General features: G+C 42.8%; 1 protein-coding gene across 4 annotated transcripts in view; it reads right to left on the reverse strand.

Annotated features, from left to right (window-relative positions):
• The window catches only part of Uap1 (UDP-N-acetylglucosamine pyrophosphorylase 1), a 33,141-nt gene extending 10,468 nt beyond the window's left edge, over positions 1–22,673 (reverse strand). Inside the window, exons 1-6 of one of the 4 annotated variants that reach the window (XM_021153293.2) lie at positions 22,466–22,633; positions 17,526–17,617; positions 14,819–15,141; positions 9,520–9,724; positions 6,868–7,043; positions 4,998–5,170 (exon numbers count right to left, since the gene is read on the reverse strand). In XM_021153293.2, the coding sequence (XP_021008952.1) occupies positions 4,998–5,170; positions 6,868–7,043; positions 9,520–9,724; positions 14,819–15,098 (834 nt within the window). In that variant the 5' untranslated portion in view covers positions 15,099–15,141; positions 17,526–17,617; positions 22,466–22,633. Of the gene's footprint in view, positions 1–4,997; positions 5,171–6,867; positions 7,044–9,519; positions 9,725–14,818; positions 15,142–17,525; positions 17,618–22,465 lie in introns of all 4 variants that reach the window. The other 3 variants (XM_021153450.2, XM_021153370.1, XM_021153213.2) reach the window with 3 other exon arrangements.
• Positions 22,674–23,959: the final 1,286 nt, after the last annotated feature.

The raw sequence follows: 23,959 nt of genomic DNA on the forward strand, positions 1-23,959 counted from the left end.
TCTCTCTCTCTCTCTCTCTCTCTCTCTCTCTCTCTCTCTCTCTCTCTTGCCCAGATAATTGCTCCATTTGAATTGTTTCTTGAATTTTCAGGCAACAATTAAGTGTTTTCCTCATTTTTCAGAAACCTAGATGGATAAAGGTAAGGCAGGCAGGTCACCTAGCTCCCTCTCCAACTTTTTTCAGAGGAATAAATGTATCCATTACATGCTGGATTATCTACCCAAAGTTAGCCATTTCATGCTGGATTTCAATCGAAAGTAAAAGAGTCTGTGCCCTTACGTTTTATGAAAACCAGTGATAGCTCTGGGCTGACAGGAGAAATGGGGAGTGTCTATCAAATTCAAGGGCAGAAGGGTAGTGGCATACACCTTTAATCCTAGCACTCGGGAGTCAGAGGCAGATGGATCTCTGAGTTTGAGGCCAGCTTGGTCTACAGAGCAAGTTCCAGGACAGCCAGGCTAGAGAGAGAAAACCCCTGTCTCAAAAAAACAAGAAAGAAAAAGGTCTGAGGGCAAAAAATAAGAACATGAAATTCTTAGCATTCCTCAGGTGAGCCTAACCTGTTACTACCATAATCTCTTAACATCACGGACCCAAGTCAAATACTGGGAAGGAAACTGTGGACACATTGCACCAACATAAAATCAAGGCTCAAGCTGAGTACAGTAGATTATACTGTGGTAACAGAAGCTCTCAAGAAGCTGAGGCAGAAGGACTGCTTCAAGCATTAGGCCAAACCTGGATTACAGAGTGAGACCTAATTATTTAATTAATTAGTTAATTAATTAAATGTTCAGATGAAGTAAATAGCCAATTTAAGAATCAAATAAGTAAAAGGAATACTTGAAGGCACTGTTTTATAATGTAGTATGTAGCAGAGTGTTTTCAAAAATCTATTCCGATCTGAAAAGTATAACTGTAAATCTATGTGGACCAGTCAGCTTGCATCTCTGCTTCAGTGACTGACTTCTTAAAATATGCAGGGCTGGGAGAGTCCCAGTCTCCTGCCAGCAAGCATAGCAACCAGTAGGTACTTCATTTACATATAGCACTTAGAGGTACAGACACAAGCTGGCTGACCAGGGATTCCTACACATCTTAGTGCCTGTGCAGTCAACAGTTGTCACCCTGAAAGGAGCACAGTACTAATGGAGAGGAACTAATTGGAGAAGGAAGCAGATTACAATGAGAGGAAACCCAGAGAAGATTTAAACCAGTCAGGGGCTGGCTGTTCATAACACCTGCCAGTCAAGCTCTCCCTCCCTAGCTCTGCAGTAGGTGCCTTCCTAGGCAGAGAGTTTTCAGTCTTTACAATGCACATGAGATTTATTTTCCAGTCACCACTATGCACCCCCACAACCAAATAGCCAGGAGAAATAAAAAACAATTATATCCATTTGCACTGCTTTCATTTAATCTATAGGCAAAGGCTTTGCTTCCATAGCTATTGACATCTACATAGTATAAAAGTCTAAATTACAAAAGAATTTCCCAACTGCATATTATTGCAAGTCAGTTGTATTATAAAGAAAATTTTACGGAATAAAATTAAGAGAGCTGATCAATAGTTTATAATGTTTTGAAAAGCAAGAATCCAAGATAACACAATTAACGATCGCTTAGAATTTAATGTTTTGTTCTGTTGCTTCTCTTTGGATAATGTTTTATTTTGTTTTCTTGATTTTTAAGGGGCTTTGCTGTTGTAATCTATTTTTATTTTATTTATTTTTATTCTTTGAGAAAGAACTTAAAAGTTGGGTGAGGGAGATGCCCTGAAAGACTTGTAGAGGGGAAGAATATGATCAAATCTAAAAATGTTTTAAATAATAAAAGTATAATTGAAAGAATGTGTCAAATATATTTTTAGTATCTTAATTGACTTATTTAAAAAAAAAAGTCTAGCCAAGTGGCATATATCTGTTATCCCAGCACCTGGAAAGGAAAGGTGAACTTAAGTCAAGTCCCAAAAAACAAAGCTAGGGGGAGAGAAATATTGCTAACTAACTTTTGTAAAAATGTTACCTATATCAATCTAATCTTAGCTGGGTTCCATCTGAATTCTTATTCATTCGGAATGACTACAATCTTAAATGCCAGACCCAGGACTAAGTGGTGAGGCTGCAGAAGGGAGCCTCAGCTGGACTTAGGAGAAATGAACACTCATGTCTCTGTGAGCAGGGCACACACGTCAGCACACCGGTGAGCTTCAGCAAGCAGGCCTATTCTCCAGATGCACAAGGGAAGAGAGAGTAAGAGTTGGGAGCATGAGTTCCAGCCCTGCTTCGCAGACACAATTAACGACCCATAATGTGGCACTTAACAAACTATCTGAATGAAGAATGTCAATATCTTAGATCAAACGGGGTGGCCAGATCCTCTGATCTCAGTCTTTACACTGACTCTGAAGCTTATATCTGTAAAGATTAAGGTCCTATCTCGAAAGGAAGAGTGACACCAAATGAAACAAGGTCAGAAACGCACTGCTATGCTTCGGTGATTTTTCAGCTTGCTGGCTACTTACAGCTCAATGTGCTGTTTCCGCTGCAATTCAGTAGCGATTAAACACATGGCATGTGCTATCAAGTATTTGATTAGACCAATGCCTTAATTAGATGATTATATCAATGATTCTCTTCAGAGTTAGAGTGTCTTATGTTATATGTGATGGTTCATACCCATAATTCCAGCCCCTTAGGAAGCCAAGGCAGGAGGGCTGCCATGAGTTTCAAGTCAGCCTAGGCTAACAGCAACACCCCGTCTCAAAGAAGATAAAGTCTTATTAGACCCAATACTTTAATCTCTCAAAACCTGATTTGCTAAATTTAGGGCTTCAGCTTCTGAATATAACTAATTTTTAGACTAATGTGGAAAGAAATTAATTTATAATAGAAAATCTCTAACCAAGAGTATGGTGTGTCTCTTGAGGTCTCTCTCTCTCTTTTTTTTTTTTTTTTTTTTTTTTTAAGATTTATTATATATACACCCAGTCGCTGTCTTCAGAAACACCAAAAGAGGGCATTGGGTCCCATTATGGATGGTTGTGAGCCATTATGTGGTTGCTGGGACTTGAACTCTGGACTCCAAGAGCACTTGAACAGCCAAGTGCTCTAAACATCTGAGCCATTGGGCTGGTGAGATGGTTCAGCAGGTAAGAGCACTGACTGCTCTTCTAGAGGTTCTGAGTTCAAATCCCAGCAACTACTTGGTGGCTCACAACCATCCATGAGATCTGACGACCTCTTCTGGTCTGTCTGAAGACAGCTACAGTGTACTTACATATAATAATAAATAAATCTTTAAAAAACCCACACACATCTGAGCCATCTCTCTAGCCCTTGAGGTCTCATTTTTAACAGACATTTCACATCATATATGGCCCACTTTGTTTTGTTCAGAGCACACATGGTTTCGACTTTTACACTAAACACATAGAAGCATTCTATATCTTTATGGTTTCACGTTTATATTTAAATGTGTGTCCATTTTGGAGTGATTTGGCATGAGCTCTGAAGAAGAGATATGTTTTACTTCGCCTATTTTCTCATTCGTTTTTACAATTTGAAATACTCTATTTTTCATTTTTAAATCATTATAATTATGCTTATATGATACAGCATAACTCAATAAAAATATACATATGTGATAATCAAATTGGGGTCATTAGCATTTCTACCTCTTTATTATTACCTAATGGTCACCCCAGTTAGAATGAATGTAATCAAAAAAGGAAAAACGTTATTATTACCTAATGGTCACCCCAGTTAGAATGACTGTAATCAAAAAAGGAAAAACTTTATTATTACCTAATGGTCACCCCAGGTAGAATGAATGTAATCAAAAAAGGAAAAAGTATCAGTGAAGAAATGTGGAAAAGGCAACTTTTCTAAAAAAGATTTTCTTAATCTCATGTTTAGAAATGTTTTGCCTGCATGTATGTATGCATTGCCCACAGAGGCCAGAAGAGGGCATGGGATCCCCAGGAACTGGAGCCATAGATAGTTGTGAAAGATAGTTGTGTGGGAATATTAGTTCTACATAGAAGCTATATAAAGCAACATGAAATTCCAAAAAATATATTTATCATGTGCTCCAGCTCTCCCCACTACTCAGTACAGGTTGAAAAGAACTGAAGTCCTGTGAAGTTCCTGTGTCACGGCTGTACTGCTCACGAGAGCTAAGATATAGGCTATACCTAGATGTCTTTCAGTGCATAAATAAACCAAATGCAATACATAAACACACCATGCTACTAGTAATCCACCTACAAAACTGAAAGTCTCCTTCCTATCATTTATACCAAAACAGATGGCTCTGTCGGACGTCAAGGGAGCCTGTATTATTTCTTGGCCATCTTCCTAGTTTATTCTAAACCTTGCGATCATTTCATTGATATCTTCCCATTAGTCTCCATGGGATCTAAATCTTCTGAAATGTTAAGGTCTCTTCTATTTTATTCCTAGCTTTATCTATCTCTCTCTCTCTCACACACACACACACACACACACACACACACAACTATTTAACTGTTCCAATACACAGCATAACCTCCCTCTACCCTGCTATCAGTGCGCTTAGTCATTCCAACAGTAATTGAATTCCTTTTAGTGTCTTTATTGGTAATCTCCACATTTCTGTCTTATTCACAGAATATCGTGAGACCCTTGTTAAATGCCTTACTGAAGTGTACACCTGTTGTTTCTACCACACCCCTTTGGCCGACTACTCCAGCAGGAGGAACAACAGGTTAAAGTGCTTGAACATCCTCGAGAGTAACAAACCCATTAACAATGACCACCATTCACTGTCTCAAGTAGTCACAAACCATCCTCACATTGTTGAAATTCTTGTGTAAAGCAAGAACTTGAGACCCTCTAGAACCAAAGGGAATGGTTCAGATACTCTAGCTGAATGGATGGTTCTAAATTATTCAGATTGCCTTAAAAAGACTAACAGAGAAAGATCATTCAAAGCCTCATCAGAGCTGGGAAGGCATTACCTTTGCCCCACAGTCTGCTCCTTTCTGAATGCAGAATCCAATGAACCGCGGGTCCGCCACTTTTACCAATATGTTGTCCACACAATAGACATGAATACTCCAGATGCCTCTTTGTTCCATGTCCTCCACAATGTTTTGGGCTGCCAGAGCCCGGTAGAGACCACCATTCCCGTCTGGAAAATAAACAAGCCACTAGTAGTATTCCATGACCCACTGTGAAGGCAACTAAAAGACTGTTTAACATTTCAAACTGGGATGGCTTTCATTACAAAGTCAAAAATACAGAATAAACACAAAATTTCAGGTGTCAAGAGGTGATCATGCACACAAAGCTTTGAAGTCTCTTTAGCATAATTAAGCCCAGAATAACATCATTAATGGAAATCTCAAAACAATAATTTATCCTAAAACATAGGGTACAATATAACACTTATCAAGTAATGATTACTTCAGAACATTTTGATTTATATTAATATTTATGATTCAAATCAGCCCTATATTCATATCCCAACAGACTTACCTATCTCAAAATAAAAATATTTAAGCATTTTACACTAATTCATTTGTTAAGAAGACAGACATGAAAACCTGAGATTTAAACTAACTATAAGTAAAAGTTTTTCTCTATCTTCATTGCTGTTTTAGTATATTCCTTCTAACAATCTTGACCTTACTTAAACAATAATGAAAAACTAGATAGCACCCCAAAACAGAGCTAATAATAGTAGTAAACTCTTCTACAAGGAAGAAAGGAAGGAAGGAAGGGAGGGAGAAAGGAAAAGGAGAGAGAGAGAGAGAGAGAGAGAGAGAGAGAGATACTGGGAATACAGTTCAGTTGATAGAGTACCCGCCTAGCATGCATGACACCCTGGGTTTGATCTCCAGCACTTTCTAAACAGAGTGTGGTAGCACACACGTGCAGTCCCAGCACTTAAGAGTACAGGAAGGCACATCTGAAGTCTAAAGTCACTTCAGCTATACAGTGAGTTGCAGACCAGCCTGATATTAGACCTCGCCTCAAAACAAACAAACAAACAAGAACAGTCTTTTGCAAACAGGAATCCAGATCAAAGCAGGCCGATACATGGTGAAGGTCTAGTTTACTGTCTATTCCTCTCAGTCTTCCCTCCAAGTACAGACTCAGAGAAACTCACGCAGGTTTCACAGCTGAGCTCGCTCGCTCTCCAGGTCACTCTGTGTGGTTCTGCAAGCACTACCGTCCAGTTCCAGTAAATGCCATTAGCAAACTGCAGTGTGCACATGCTAACTGCAGACACACAAGCCGGGGTCCCTACTCACATGTATACAGTTCTGCCTTGTGCTCTCTCACTGTAGGAAGATTTCTCTTTGCCATGTAATATCCCTAAGCAATTATCTCTGTATGATTTAAGGTTTAAAGCCACTTGGAAATTATCACTTAGCCTCTCACTACTTTGTTGTTTTGGTTTTTTTCCCAGTGGTGATGTGAACTCAGAGCCTTGTGCGTGCGTGCCAGATAATCAATCTACCACTGACTTACACCATGAGCTAAGCCTCCCGCCTACTACATAGTGATGCCTCCCTGTTCTTCAGCACAGTAAATAGTGTGCCAGGGGCACTGCTATATGTATAAAACAGTAAGGGAGGAGAATGAACATCCAGAAAGCTCTCTAGGACAAACATCCACACGAAGGATAAAAATCAATCCATTCATTTCACTAACGGACATTTTCAACTTGTTAGACCATTGACAATTTGAAAGAAAAAAATTGAAGGGGAAAGAAACCTGTTTTATTAATATCCAAATCACCACCATTCAAAAGAAGATCAATAGTTAGTGAGTTGTTCCATACTATCAAGGAAGTCACCACTGCACGGGGATGATACAAACCTGGAGCCATAGAAACTTTGTTTTTCTCTTCCAAGATAATTTTCCCATCAAAACTCATAGCAGGCAGCATTCCCTGCTGGAAAAACACCACGTTCTCCTTTTTTAAACCAAAGAACTTGTGCTTTGTGAAGAACTCCTTCGTTGATTCCATTGTTCTGCCGCTGGTCATTATATACCTGCAAAAGAGAGTCCATTTTATAAGCAATGATACTGCAAGAATTAAGGCAAAAGAAAGTACACTCAATAGATCTCCCAAGCTGCAGAGACTCTGTAAGAGCGCTTGCTTTATATTTGACTTACTTCATCTTTTTTTCTGGCTCAGACACACTAGTTAGCAGTTGTATTTCTTCCAGGACTTTACCGGTCCTTATGTCTAAAAAAAGCCTATGAAAATATCAAACCTGTTTCCAGCAGCAGAGAACCCATACCTAGAGGCATAAGCGAGCACATAAACTCTGCTCGCCACCCAGTGAGAACCACAGAAGTAAAAGTGTACATTCTGTTGCCGCAGAGCCTTAACTCAGGATCTCGAGGGATGGCCCGGCAGTTAAGACCACTGTGTGCTCTTCCAGAGGTCACCATTCAATCCCCAACATCAACATGTGGCTCACAACTGCCTCTAACTCCAGGCCTAGGAAACCAGCACCTCTTCTGGTCTCCCTGGGTATCAGGCACACGTAAGGGTGTTCAGACGTATACACAGGAAAAACATTTATACACATAAAAATTAAAACAAATCTTTCATTTTGAAAAAAATTTAATTCATGACCGAATAGCAAAAGATTAAAAAGATCCTGCCTAAGACTATAATTAGAAACTGAAGTGGTTCAGGGCCTTACCAGAATGTAAGCTACATAAAAGTTGGAATTCTTGTTCTGGTCAGTGATCAATACTTAGGACTTAGAAACAGTAAACTCAACTAATCATCATTCCGTAAGTCAACTGGTGAAGCACAGAGCTGGAGAGGGCTCACAGTGAAGAGCACTGCTCTTACAGAGGACTCAGGTTGGCTCCCATTTGGTAGTTAATGACCACTGTAGGCCCATTTCTAGAGGGCCTGATGCCCTCTTCTGATCTCTGCAGATACTGCAAGCATGTAGTGCAGACATACACGAAGGCAGAACATAAAACAAAAATAATTATTTAAGTTGATTTAGAAAATGGCATGATTTCCTGCCACAGTAAATATGTATGCCAATGAAATTATTTGGGGCATTTGAACCTTTGTAATAAGCTGGGCCACAACTCTTTGTTTTATAGAAATGAAAAAGAGGTGGGAAACTGTTCTGCATACAGATGCAGAGCACTAAAAAGTAGAGGGAAGAAAGAAGAAAGTCCAACATGACAACAGAGCAGGGCTGTAAATAACCCGCTGACCACATAGAACACAGATGTCCCTCTAAACCCCCACAGGAATCAAGATGGAAGAAAGAAAAGTTGGCAGCATCCCAATACTTTTGTATTGAAACAGAACCTGAACATCTTGAAAACTTATTCCAAAAACCACGTCTTCAAAGGAATCAGAGAGCCACAGAGCAGCATGGTTGAGACCGGGAGCCCCAGAGAGGGAGCATCTTCCAAAGGGCATTAAGAAAAGCAGCTGCTACTTCTTGACAGTCTATTCTGATGCTGGCACAGGTAAGGAATCTGCACGAGGACCAGAGGTTGTTGCTGGGAGACAAAAAACCAGCAGTTTTGATTGGTCCTATGGGACTGAAGTGATAAGATCAAGGCCCTGAGGGATGTCAAATGCACAGCTGGCTCCCCTTTAAAACCGCTCTGGGAAACTAATCAGAGAGCAAAAGAGAAAAGAAAAACAAAAGTGAAAGGCAGCCATCATCTGAGTATCACTCTCAGTGCTTAGGAGGCAGTGGCCAAGACAGTGCCCTATGCAGCACTCCAGTAGGGACTGAGAAAACAAATGTGACCCATAGCTTAGGAGGCAGTGGCCAAGACAGTGTCCTATGCAGCACTCCAGTAGGAGCTAAGAAAACAAATGTGACCCATAGCTTAGGAGGCAGTGGCCAAGACAGTGCCCTATGCAGCACTCCAGTAGGAGCTAAGAAAACAAATGTGACCCATAGCAGAGAGGTCAAAGTGGCTTTCATCTCGGGGGAGTGTATGGAAGAGGTAGGGGTGAGGGGGAGTAAGAACTACCTAACCTGGTGCTTAGGACCTGCACTGCTAGACTGAAAAGGTCTAATGGGCCATTCCATCTTATCATGAAGTTTCAGACACTATAAGGAAGAGACCCAAATGCGTGAGAGAGGAAACAAAATGGTTAGGGATCAAAATGACACTGGACACCTGGCAGCAACACCGGGAACAATAAAGCAACACCTTAGATTTCAGGAGGAAATTAAGTTTCAACCAGAAGGCCTATTTTAGACACACCATCAGTCAGGAAGAAATTTCTGCACCGAGGGCTTGTTGGATACTGAAAGGTATTCTTCAGGTGCTCGGTTAAGGGTAGAAAAGTGCGTAGACACTCCCAGTAAGGCCAGCTAGATAGCTATAACATATACTACTTCCAGCATATATAGAATGACCTCTCCCCAGATCACCGAGCACAGGAAGTGTGCCCTCCTGTCAGCAAGTTTACATACATTTGAATGCTGCAGAGCGGATGCTGCAGGGCGAGACGCAGCTTACCATGGGATGATGCACTTGTTGCCATGGTGTGTTTCAGCTAACTGCTGGAGCTTCAGAATACGTTCTGCTTGAATCTGAAAAAGCGTCTTGTGGGATGGCAAGCCAACATCATACATGCCCTTGGGATATGAGACTCCAAGTCTTGTCCCCTGCCCACCAGCTAGAAGAAGAACTGCTACTTTGTTCTGAGAAATCTGAGAAAGTCCTAGAAAAGAAAATACTTGTATCACAAAACCTCCATAATTCAACATACAAACTTAAGCTTAGGCAACCCACTCAAACACCCAAAAACCAGTGAGAGACTTCAATGAACACATTAAAATATCTTTCTAGGTCTCAGCTGTTAAGAGCTGCTCTTCAAGAGGGACCAAGTTCAGTTACCAGCTGGCTCACAACTGCCCTGTAGCACCAACTCCAACTGAGTTAAGACTTTCTTACAGGATGGATTTTAAGACAGAAAGAAAAAAATAAAATAAAACAACAACAAAAATTAAGCCAGAGAGAGAGAACTGTAGATCTAGAGAACTTCTCTCTTTGGAGATCCAGGCACTGTGAGCCCAGAAGGTTCTGAGCACTCTTCCTTGGTAACATTACAAGAAACACGGCAGTTAGTTTCCAGTGGCCTGTGAAAGGTCAAACCCTTCCTGGGTAACTTCCTGGTTGGACTGCTTCCTCCCTGAGCTTCAACTTGGACAGGTGCCTGAGACACGGGCGGTTTCATGGGCCCTGCTGAAGCAGAGCACAAGAACTTCCATGTAAACTGTAGACACCTCAGGACAAGTCAAGGGGCATCAACAGGCGCTTCAGCTAGGACACAAGAAGGAAAGCTATCCAAGAAAGCCAGTCAGAATAGATACTGAAGCACAAAAGCTTTGTCTTGCCTTTTGTTGTTGTTTTGTTTTGTTTTGTGTTGTGTTTTAGACAAAGTCTCACATACCTCTAGCCTCAAACTTTCCATGCAGCCAAACATGGACTTGAACTAGTGACCCCCTGCTTCCACACCCGTGCGTTATGACTACAGCAGGTACTGCCATGCCCATCCTAAGGCTTTACGTTGTAATTACATGTTACAACTGAAACTGCTTCCCAAAATGTTAAACACAAAGAGCAGACTACTCAAGAGCTTCTCCACCTGAACTCACTTTATAAACTAGTGCTCTACTTACTGTGAATTTCACTAGGCATTCAACAAAAGGCATTGTGATTCCTATGGGTTGGGAAGAGGTATTTTGGCACTGTATACATGTTTCAAGTCATATACTGAACTATGATGACAAGAACAGCATGATATTTGGAATATAGCAACAAAGGAAAAAGAGAACAAAAGGGAGAATACATGAAGCCCCAAAAAATTAACTTTTAGTCAAAGTAGCATATGTAGGCATTTACTATACCATATTTGTCTCAAAATACTTGTTCATAATATACTTGAACTATTTCATAATAAATCCATATAAATTTCTACACAATGATATCCTATGCAAAAGAAAATACTATAAAACATTACTAGTAATTATTTTTGTCTGGAGTGTGAGATGGCAGAAATTTTCTTTTTTCTTTGACATTTTTAGTATTTTCTAACTTTTAGCTAAGTATGTATTACCTTTAAAATAAAACAAATCTATCAAATCATTATTATACTAGACCTAAGAAAGGGTAGGGGAAATAATGTTGAGCACATTTCTTCTCCACAAGACAGTTACCTTCCTACCATGTTGTCATAGAAAGAGAGGAGACACCAGTTCAGGTCCTGGGGATGCAGCTCAGTGGTGGGCCGCTTACCACCCAGCCATACAAGGCCAGCATCCATTCCCAGAACCTCTATACTTGTTAGGAAAATGTCTCACAGGAAAGAAAATGGGTATCACCGAATACTTATTAGTTTAAGTGGGAGATTAACTTGTACTTAACTAAATATGCATTTTTAAATAAAGGACAACATTTACTAAGCAATTAGACTTTCCCAGTGTATCTTTACTAAAATGGCATTCTTCTCAAAGCTTCTAATTGCTTCTCTTTCAAGACCTCAAGAGTTCCCAGTTGCTAGTCTATGTTACACTATTTATGTGTTGCCAGAAAACTGTAAAACTCAAATTAAAGTAAGACCTCTCTTCAACAAGGACGTTACTTAGCCCCTAAGAAATAACTTTCTACCCTCAGTTTCAAATGTCCATTATCATTTCAATAGCAGATGCTTGGAAAGTACTACACAATACTTATCCCCCATCATGAAGAAAACAAAACTGTCCTTGAAACAGTTATGAGACTCCTTGCAGCATATAAAGTACAATGATATAATCCTCACCACTGCAGAAACTTTCTATTGATATGACTGCGCAAACACACAGCACTCTGGCTAAGTGAGAAGGATAGAAAATCAGTCACTAAATCCCCTCCGCCCTACTGTTAAGCCACAAATAAACACTGTTTCCTGACACTGAGCCAAAAGGAAGTTTGCTTTTCTCCTTCTTGGGCCATACTTGGTTCTAACAACTGTGGATTAAACTTTAAATGAAAAATTATAAATGTAGATTAGTTCTGCAGAGTCCATTAAAAGCTAAAGACTCCAAAGGAGGCCAGCTTGTTGCTTCTAGCCATTATACCAGATTCCTTAAATGTTAAAGCTATGACTCCACCCCCGCTTACCCTAAGGAGAAACATGGCAGCTGGGATGAAGGAGAGAGGCTCATTTGACTTTTGATTTGGAGCAGCAGCCTTTTTGAAACCCAGAGCAGGAAGACAGGATTAATGATTCCAAAGTCAGAACGAGTCACCATATCACCAAAACTCTCCATTCACAAGGTTCCTCTGAAAGTCATTCTCTCGATTCTGAGTGGCCCTGCCCAGTTCTCAGTAAGAGGGCAGGTTAGCCAGGGCTCCCTCCATAAGAAGCCAGGTTAGCCATACTCTCTCGGCAAGAGGCTAGGTCAGCCATGCATGTGCATCTCAGATCTGAAAGGCATCCTCTGAATGATTAACCAATCTTTCTCAAGCTGCTCTTTAACATCTTTATGAATAAGTCCTTTTGAATGTTCCTGAATAAAGAAAGGCTCATATAACAATTAAATACACAGAACAGAAGGAAGTAGAACCACTGTGACAGATGTGAAAGGTTAGAGACCTGCCTAGCTAGAGTCAGCTTCCTCTTCCCTATATGAAACAGCTTTCCCACAAGTGAACTCTCTGGGGCTCTTTGGAACACAAGTTAAAAATCAATAAACCTGTCGGCCGAGGGGAGGTAAGGTATAGAGAATGCCAACGACACCAGCTATCTTCTTATTTCATGGAGAGGTGGGCTGTCAAAAGGTGAAAGACAAAAGTAGCCACCGAGATAATAATGTAGCTATGATATTATTTACACCTATGAAAGTAAGCATGTATACAAGTAGGTAATATTAAAAAATAGATCTGATATAGTTACAGGCAATTTTGGGTATTTTGAAGATAGATTTTATAATAAAGTATATTAGTCTCACTTGTTCATTCCGTTAAGAAAACAAGGCAGAGACTTATCGAGAAATGTAGGCAAAGACTCAAAGGTGACATTGGTCTGTCTTCACCGTCAACCTGACTAGCTGTACATTCACCTAGGAGCCTGGTGAGGCACATTCCTGGGTATACGTGTGAGGGTGTTTCTAGGGACGATTAAGTAAAGGGGAAGAGACCCGCTCTGCATGAGGATCACACCATCCCATGGGTAGGAGCTCTGACAGTCAAAGGGGGAAGAAGGAGTCAGTGAAGCAAGCCCTCCCCATCAGGATGGAGGGAACTCTCTGAAACTGTGACCCAAAATATATATACTTCTCCCTTTAAACTATTTGTCTGGTATTTCATCAGAGCTATGCAAAAATAACTAGTGCACAGGCCTAGGGTATAGTATTTAGCAACCTTCTTATTTACAGGAGGACTAGGTTACAAAAAGCAACTCTACCGACAAGCTATAGTGGAGCTATTCTGCCATTCTCAAAAGTATAAATTAGTACTAGACATTAGACTACATTATAGTATATGTTTTGAACAAGAAATCTGTGGACAAATTCAACACATGGTATTGATCAACATATAACTACAAATTTTCCTCCTAAATGATGTCTAACATACACAGACAACCAGGACATGTGCTGTTCTTCAAAAGTGTATGACGTAATTAGGAAGACAAATGCAAACAGCTGTCACTAAAGGTAGCATCAACTGCAAGCATAAACAACTAAGTCTAACTCTGTACAGTGAGGAAAGCATTGAAAACAGCAAATCTGGAGAATCATAAAGAATGAGTGTAAGGAAGCTAGGATCATGGCTCAGAGGTTTAGAGCACTGATTTAAAGAGTCCAAGTTCAATTCCCAGTACCTACAAAATAACTCACAACCTCCTCTAACTTCATTCTGAAGGGATCTGACACCCTCTTCCCGGCCTCTGTGAGCATTGCACACGTGTGATGTACAGGCAAACATGAAGGCAAAATATTCCATACATATACATTTTTTAAAAAAGAAAAAAATGTTTAAAGAAGAATGAGTGTAAGAACTGGACCTATAACTGGCTACTGAGGAGGCTGAGGCAGGAGGGCTGCAAGTTCAAAGCTTTCCTGGCCTTCATGGAGAGGTCAAACCCAGCAGGCAGCTGTCAAGAGATCTGGCTCGGCGGCAGAGTGCTTTTCTCACCTGCACTGGCCCTGGGCTTGATCTCTAGCACCTCCCAAACAAAACAAAGAATGTCAGTGCACAGCAGCAGAACCACGGCCTGCACAGCTCCCTGGCCTTCAAGGTGACGCTAAGCAGAGAAAGGGCACAGGCCAGACCAAGCTAAAGATAAATATAAACACAGGAGGAAATGCATAACAGAACACCTAGGCAAGGTGAACCGCTTGCCTCAGCTACAATGTGTGCAGCAACAGGAATGAGACATGGTACACAGAAGAAAACAGAGCTGGAAATTCAGGTGTGGAAAACCAGTTCAAGGCAGATTTTTCAGGTCAAAGCAGCTTAAATTGGAACTTTTATCTCAGGCCACAAAATTTCAAGGAAAGTGACCCAGCAAGAGTATAGACTTTAAAGACAAAAGGAGACCGAGGCAGAATAAGACTAGAGAAGAGCTTTGAAAGCAGGCAGCGGTAATTCAAGCGAAGTGTAGATCAGCCATAGCAGGCACTGCAGCTACCTAGGCAAGAATGTTTGCCATTGCTAGTGGGTCATCTGATTTCTAGTACGATCAGCACAGTGCTACATGATCCAGCAACTTGAATAATTTCAGCATATCTCACTCATAACACACTGAGTAAGACGTGAGCACGCTTAGTACCTTCCCTTTCCCAGGCCTGCAGCTGCTCTTGATCTCTGGTAGCACTGCCCAAAACCTGCCGGGGCACAGGCTCCATTCGTGCATCCACCTTTTCTTGGTGAGAGGATCGATCAAATTCGCCAATGGCCTTCCGGAAAAAGGAGTTCAGCTCTTCAAAGTTCATGGCCTGGAGCTCCATATAAAGCTCTACCTGCTGGGCTTCGGGCAGCTCATTCCAGAACTGCAGCAGGTGCTCTTGCCCAGCTTGGGACAGCCTTTGTTTGAGGTCATTGACATTCATAGTGCTCTGGTAGTGAAGCTTGGTAAAAACAGAGTAGGGAGAGCTGTGAACCAAAAAGAAAAGGAATTAAGAAAGGGCAGACAGATGTCCTGACATTGTGGCCAAGATCACTTATCTAGCAGTGGTCCCATCTAAGCTACCTTAGGTTATACATGTACACAGCCTAATGACATACTTCTCAGAACATAGCCCTATCATTGAGCTGTGTATGACACTATGTTTTTAAAATCTCAATATTTAGAAATGACCTTCTGCCTTTCTGACACTGACTCAATATTTGTGAGAGCTCAAACTTCAACAATAATTAGCACTATGTGCGGCACTATCCAAAGCACTTTACTTGCAAGTCTCATCTAAGTTCCTACCTCTCCATCACTTGTAACCGTTATCAGTATTCACACTGAGGAGACTCAGCAGCGCAGGCAGTGGAGTGGCACCTCACCCCCTCCATCTCTCTCCACTGCCTCTGCTGCTGCTGCCCTACTCCTCTGAACACTACGCTACGACTTCATAGTTCAACTGTTCTCCCTTTGCTCTAATGAAGATAACTACTGTTGTATTCAGAGTTCAGCAGCACCTATAACTATGAAAACAATATTTCAACTTCCACAGGGAAACAGGGGAATCATACCCATCATCTACTCGCTAAAAACCTGAGCCCTCACTGGAAGGAAAGGTGATACACAGATAACAATCAGGGAAGAAGACGGTGTCAGCCACAAGCATGAGTATTCTATGATCTCAAAGTCAACTCTTAAACTGCAGAGTGCTCAAAAGTAAGGGAGTGAAGAAATTAAATATTTAGGGAATGAGAAATTAAATATATAGGTGGGTCTACCACCTACCTAGTACTGATGAACGCAAGATCTAAACAGGCACCAGCTGGGAAATGTTCACAATCTAGCTCTTTGACCCTGCAGGGGGTCAAACAGACTGCATAGATAAGAGCAGGGAACAAGAAGACCTTGATGGCCCTGGTGAAGGAGCGTGAAGAAGATAGGAATCAGTCAGAAAGTGAAGGCATACAATGACAGGAGATGGTGTAGGGCAGGGCTAGCCCAAGAAAACCAGACGACTGTGAAGAAGATAGGAATCAGTCAGAAAGTGAAGGCATACAATGACAGGAGATGGTGTAGGGCAGGGCTAGCCCATGAAAACCAGACGACGACTGGCTGTAGATCAAAGAGTGAGAGATAGGAAGCCAAGTATGGATTGATACGCAGGGCGTTATCACCATGGCTTGAAAAAGAAGACAAAAAGAAGCCAGGGTACCAAATGCACTGTAAAGAAAGACAGCTAGAAGGAAAGCAAGCTAACACACAACTGTGGATATGAAAAGCCAAGGGGACCCAATTAGAATGCTTATCATCAAAAAAAGCAAACAAACACAGGTAAGGTGGCTCAGCAGGTCTCCAAATCTGAGCACATGATGTCTATCTCTAGAACCCACATGATGAAAAGAGAGAACCAAGTTCCATAAGATGTTCAAACACACACACACACACACGCACACACACACACTTGTAAAAAGTAAAACTTAAAAAAGAAAACAGAGTGACACCACATGTAGCTAAAGATGTGGGGGAAAGGAACCCTTGTATGATGCTAATAGAAACGTGATTGTATATCTGCTATAGGAGTCAGGATGGAGGTTGCTCAAAATCTAAAAGTAGAACTACAACTGGATCTAGCTATAACCACTTCTGGTTATCTAAGTAAGCATGCAGAGGTATATACCTGCACATCCACAGTTCTTGCTGCACTGTTCTTAATAGCCAAGACACAGAACCTTACTAGATACCCATCAACATGCAAACTGATAAAGGAAAATAGGATATCTATCGTAATGGGATTTTATTCAGCCATAAAGACTGAAATGTCATTTTCTGAAAAATTCATGGAACTAGAGCCATCAGTGAAGAAAACCACATTCAGACAAATATTGCATTTTTTCTCTCATATGCAGAACCTAGACTTAAAACATATACATGCATATATGCATGCACCAGAAAAGTAAAAGAAGAAGTAAAGGGGGAAAGGTCCCAGGGAGTAGAATGGAGAATGAACACACCAGAGATAGGTTTCCCTTTATATGCAGAATCTAAACTTCACTAGAGATACACATGTGTGACATGAAAGCAGAAGAGAGACTATTTAAGAAAGCAGCAGGAAAATAAATATGAGCTATGTCTGATATATGTCTAAAAATGCTATAATGAAATCCATTACTTTGAAGGCTAACTAAAAGAGAAAAATATTGGAAGAAAGAAACAAAACAAACAAACAAACCCATGGGTATGACCCAGACTGGCTGCAAGGATCTGAATGAAAGGGATAACTTAACTTTGAGACTCACTATTAAAAAATCCCCATTGTCCTGCATTCCACCTGCTTAGCTTTGGCAGTTAAAGGGATGGCGGTACCAACCTATCCTCCTGTCACAGCCTGGTGACCAGGGGCACAGAGCAGTCAACAGTCCATATGCGTCACTCAGCTGTCCCAGGCCTCAGGTCCCGCACCTATACGATGAGATGCCCGACAGTTTCCACCTCATCACAACCATTCAGCATCAAACACTGTTTCCACACTGCAGAGGGAGTTCTGCACCTTGTGCCCATCAAGGAAACGGTAAGAACAGACTATGGCTCTTGCAACAAAGGCAGCATGGGCAGGCTCACCCACTGCAACACCAGACACAAAACTTCAAAGGGCGTCTACCCCACAGAGAGTAGGTAGCAGACATCCTGGAGCGCGCCTGCACTTCCTCCAGAAGTTTTGCCACGTGAAAACAAATCATGCTGCAACACCAGAGCCTCCTCTTGTCCTCAGCATCCCTGGAGGCACACCACAAGTCCATCACATGTCAGACGTGAGAACAGACGGGCATTCCTAATTTTATTGCCTATACCAAGTCATAAATACTTTCAACCTCAGTGTCTCTACAATGGGAATAAAATTTTCATCCAAGGCTGAAGCCTAACAAATAATCTTTCACAATCAATGAGAAAAGGAAATTCAAAGGAGTTATGTAATTTGCCTTTGGCTACATCACTAGTACCTAGAAAGATGGGAATTTTTAACTCAGATGTATGTGACTCCAACTCTATCCTCTTTCTCTCTCCTCTCTCGCAAAAGCAGAGGAAATACAAAGAATCCAATGAGAGAGATCTCACTTAAACCCAGGCAGAATCATTTGGTGACAACCATCACTGAGCTTTAGAGTCAGACTGACTAGGTCTACCTCAATTCAAACGCGCTCCAAGCTTGTGATTCTGATCTAGTTATTTAACCTTTCAATGCCCTAATTTTTCAGTTTGTTTTGTTTTGTTGTTTTTTGAGACAGGGTTTCTCTGTATAGTCCTGGCTGTCCTGGAACTCACTCTGTAGACCAGGCTGGCCTCGAACTCAGAAATCCACCTGCCTGTCTCCCAAGTGCTGGGATGAAAGGCCTGCGCCACCAACGCCCGGCTTGCCCTAATTTTTCATGTCTGCAAAATGGAGCAAAGACAGTCCTTAGCCGGGAGGAATGGCGAATGCCACAATATTAGCATTTGTGTGGATGAAGTGAGATGGAGCCTCTGAGGATCATTTAGGCTACAGACTAAGACTGTGTCCAAGCTACAGAGCACAGCCCTGTCTCAAAGGCATACAAACAAACAAAACAACAAAAAAAAAGAAGCACTTACCTCTAAAGTAAGGGTATCCTTACTATGATGAAAAGCAATTTTGAAAGCGCCTAGGACATTGAGAGGCCTCTATAAAATACTACTATTAAAGACGTGAAATCTGCACTCTACAGTTCTAAGTCACAACCTTTTGAACATGAAAGAGCTACTATGGACAAAGCCAAAAAGTTTACCAAAGATACAAGAAAAGAAAATTTCCTCAATGGGGAGCAATAAGGAAAATGCCTCCCAGAGTTCTCTGTTCAGAGATCAGGACATGGTGGCAGCAGTTGTCTGAAGGCAGCTGTAGTCTTGTACAAGGGACAGACTCCGAGAATGGGATGCTTCTGTGATTTCATCACATGAACATCATAGAGAACAGTGAGTACAGACATGGATAAGCTAACCACTCAGTGTGGCTTCTTGATGGAACCAAGACCCACGGGAAACACAGGATAAAAGGGCTGTTGCTGGAGTAACACCCAGCTTCCCAGTAAACCTTTACAAGTTTACCTGCAGTCATCACCAAGTATGTAGTAATGTGCCCTGCTACATTACACGGGCAACGACTTCATTAGGGAATTTTCACTTCCAGCATAACCTACGGGCTCAACATGGCTTGCTTTTTTAGGTCACAAAACTACAGTGAGTTGTGATTGGTCCCAAGTTGCCCTCTTCACAATGTGACTAGGCTACCCATACAAGTTACCCTTTCTTGAGCACGTGTGATTACAGAGAATTTAAAGAGGAAAATTAACTTGTATGTGGTTATTAATTCATTCACCAAATATTTAATGAGCACTTACTGCCCACCAAGTGTGTTCAGGGCAGCAGGGATAAGATGGAGAACAAGTTCATACTCACATTCCACAGTAGGAGCCGAGTGTGTAAAAGGACGTGAGCTACGGCTACGAAGAAACATGAGGTGGGCGAAAGGACTAAGTCCTAAGAGGCTCAGTAGTGGGGAACTGGGTGAGAAGCAGCACCCCGTGGGGAGGGGGTGGAGGGGGGGGTGTTTATCTGGCTAACTCTTAAGACTACATATGAAGACACAAGCCAAGCTTAGGTCCAAGTGAAACAGCCCAATACGGTAACATGATACCATTCACCAAGTATGAAGAAAAGGTTGACAGGACAGAGTTAGGATGGAGACTGGAGATTGGAGACTCCATTCTTTACTTTGGGTCAACTTCATACAGGTATCAAACATCCAAAGGGAAACTAATGACTCGACAGCTAAGCACTAGTTCATAACCCTAGGGCTATGTGATAAATCTCAAGGTCAACGGTACTCGGAAACAAAGCACAGTCCAGATGAATTCCTCCAACCAGAGGGAGACCCAAAGGTGAGGAAGTCAGGAGTCCGAGCTTGGACACTTTCTAGGGGGTTACAGGGTATTTCAGCTGGGTGGTGCTGATGCTCGCCTTTAATCCCAGCACTCGGGAGGCAAAGACAGACACATCTCTGTGAGTTCAATGCCAGCCTGATCTACAGAGCGAGTTCCAGGACAGCCAGGGCTACACAGAGAAACCCTGTCTGGAAAAACCAAAAGAAAAAAAAAAGTTTCAGTTGACATCTAGGTTTCAAGAGTTCTATCACTTTTTTAAAAAGCATTTAATAAGAACATGTACAAAATTCTCAAAAAATAAGACAGTAGGGAGAGGTAGATTTGTATTCTTTTCCAAGGAATGATTCCCAGGGTCTCGTGTTCAGCACTGTTTTTGTGAGCACTGGAGGAAGCATGTTGTAGTCAGATCACTAGGGACGCATGCAACCCAAAAGGTGCCCCTAGTTTGTGGTTCCTCGCTCCAGTTGTCCCTTGCCCATCATTTGACACTGTGCAAATAATTTCACTTCCCTGGTGTATTTCCTCATGAAGACGACCCAGCCTTTTTCATATATCCTGAAGATTAAAAAGCAAAGAGGTCTCTTCGACTAAAAGTACATGCACACATCCTATGGTAAATATTAGGTAGAACTGTTCCTTTAAAAGTCATTCAAAGCTGGCCAGAGGAGGCTTACTCCGTTAATCCCAGCCCTGAAGAAGCAGGCAGATCTCTGTGAGTTCCGGGCCAGCGTGGTCTGGTCAGAGGCATAGGCTGGCGTAACTCTGAGTTTGAGGCCTGATTGATCTACAGAATGAGTTTTGGGACAGCCAGAGATACACAGAGAAACCTTGTCTCAGAAAAAGGAGAAAGAGAGAGAGAAAGAGAGAGAGAGCAACCTAGCTAGCTCATTCAGTACTACCCCCCTTTGGGTGCTTGGAGAAAAACATATTCATGCAAATAAAACAACTCATTGTAAACTTTGATATCTGGTCCCAGAACACCAGCAATCTACAAAACTTATTACCAAAATCAAATCTGTCCATTTATGTGTTATGTAACATTCATAATAAATATGGTTTATATTTACCTGACACAGCTATAACCATAGTACCGCATCTCCTACTGATTTTTCTTGAGAGCTGTGTGTGTGTGTAACGAAATAGTATAGAGCAATAGAGAAGAGAATTAAAAAGACATGGATTTTTATACTAAGAACAAAAGTCTGCACTAGAAATTATGACTAAATTTGGTGTGTGCCTACAACCTAACACACCTGGATCAACATAACCGACAAACCGTTATCAAACATGCCTTTATTAGAATTTAAATGCCACATTAAGGAAGTCCAGTATTTCCCAATTCCACCCCCACCTCTGCTGCTATATGTCCTCAGGGTGGGTTAGTAAATCGCTTTGGGGGGCGGTGGGGAGTGGGGGGACATGGAGCCAGGCAATGGCGGTACATGTCTTTAAGGTAAATGGATCTCTGAATTCTGGGCCAGCCTGGTCTACAGAGTGAGTTCCAGGACAACCAAAGCTACACAGAGAAACACTGTCAGGGAACGGGCCGGGGGGGGGGGGGGGGGGGGGGGGGGAATGGTACTGAGACTGACTTGAGTCCTAACCACTGACTAACAGGACAGACTAGTGAGTCAACTAAAAATGAAATAGATAAATAGATAAATGCTTTTGGTTTGCTGCAAACTCTTGGATCCAAGCCCAGTGAACTTCACCTCCAAGTCCTTAAACTTGTGCCTCTCATAAATGCATGATCATTACCATCGGATTTCAGATCTCATAGTATGCCGATGAAGGCCAGTCAGCCTTCACACCAAACTTTTATTAAATCTTCTAGAGCATATGTGTGCTCTCAGCCTCACCGTTCTACCAGTCCAACTGAGGTGAAACCCTGAAATCTGAACCTCTCTCACTATCAGTATCAAGCGAAGGCAAGAGGGTCCTGTGCTAGTCACATCCCCCATTGGGATCCACTGTCCTGGTCGGAACTATCAATTCTTACCCTCGTGGGTTCAAAACACCCCAACGCGCTTTCCCAACAGTAACAGCGACCACTTTATTCCCACCGGTGAACCCCAGAAGTGGCACAACTATGCCCGGGCCCTAGCCTGAAACCCTCCTGGCTCCTCTTCCCCCCACTCAAAAACAGCGCTGACAAGCGCCGGGAACTCCATCAGCACCCAAGCCTCCTCTCCCAGGTCTCCCCCAAGACCCTCCGCGCGCGCATCCCCGCCCCGCCGCGACACAGCCCACGCCTCTCGGGAGCTCCGAGCAGCGGGCGCCGAGCAAGGTGCGGCAACGCGTAGCCGGGTCCGCGCGCTTGGCATGGGAGCGCGCGCGTGAAGGGGGTCCCTACCTCCCTCGACAATCCCGCGGCTCCTTCGGCTCGGCTACTCGCCCGTGTCCCGCGCCCGCCTGGAATATATACTGTCATCCGAGGGGCCGGGGCGGCGGGGCGGGCCACGAGCAGCGGCCGAGAGGAGCGCGGGCCCCGGCCACCCGGCCCCTCCCGCCGCGGTGAGTGGCTGCGGCCCAGGGGCGGAGCGGAAGCCTGCCGGCCGGACACGTCAGCGACCGAGAGCAGCCAAAGGGGCGGGCGCCGGCGACAGGAAGGAGGAGCCTCTTTACGTCACTCAGACTCTTGCCCAATAGGATAGCCAAGGATCCTGTCAGTCTGTGGCACCGCCCCCTCACGCACTAGCCTGGGAGGGGCCGGCTACGCGCGCGGCTTCGCTGGGAGGTGAGGCCAGGCGCCACCTTAAGGACAAACTGCAGGGCGGGTCCTCTCGGTCACCCGGGGCGGATCAGAGCGCCTGGTAGGGAGCGCGGCGCTGGCAGTGAGTCTTCAAGTGACGGAGTTCCGAACGCCCACGGGTGTGGTTGGGAAAGACCCGCCGGTTTCTAGGCAGAGATCCCTCCAGGGCAGGCCTGTGACCTTAAACTAGCTGATTTTGTCTCTAATTCTCCACATACCTGATTGCCAGTGACCCGGGCTTCCTCTGTCCTTGTCTTCGGAGTCACAGCTAGGTTGCCTTTTGCACAGCGACAAGTGAATGAAATGCCTTCAAAAGGGATTAGATGACCCGAGGCCATGCTAAATGTGCCAGTCAGTGAGAACCGGCCCAGGGAGCAAGACTTAGCTGGGAGTGGAGAGCTAAAATTCAACTGTCCTGTTACAACATAGGCAGCGGATGTGTATGTGCAGGCTATAATCTCAGTGTTATGAAGTTGCATTTATATTTAGAGTTATTATGTTGGGTTTTTGCAGGTTTTGAAACGAGAGTCCAATTTGTTGAGATGTCAAAAGCAACTAAATTTAACATATCCTGGATCCTAGAGAAAGTCAGATGTTTTCCATCAGGTGGATAGGCTTCCTCGTTTTCGGTGTTTTCTTAGTCATTCTTGTGTATTCATTTTTCATTCAGACTTTACTATCAATTTATGTCATTTAGAAATATCATTTAACAAGGGGTATCATTTGTAAATAAAAACGTAGTTGCCCTCTGTTAAGGCACATTTGTGGCTTTGAGAGATTAGATGGATAGATAAACAGCTTGGTGGAACAGGATCAAGGAAGGATATGATATATATTATTAGCAGTATTTGCTTGGCCTTAGCCTTGCATGCTCTCTGGAATCCTGTCAGAATGCCACGTTGCCTGAGAAGCTGTAAATGGCACCCACAGTGCTGTTGATAGTGGCAGGTGTGCCTTCCTGGAGCAAGACTAACAACACGGGTGTGTTCTCTAGTTTTCATACTTCCAGCTTGGAAAGTACCCAGTCTTAAGTGAAGAATTCAGAGCCTGCCCACAACGGGGTTGCCCAGAATCTCTTGACCTTTACGTGTGCAA

Source organism: Mus caroli, chromosome 1 (genome assembly GCF_900094665.2).
Source record: "Mus caroli chromosome 1, CAROLI_EIJ_v1.1, whole genome shotgun sequence".
NCBI lineage: Eukaryota > Metazoa > Chordata > Mammalia > Rodentia > Muridae > Mus > Mus caroli.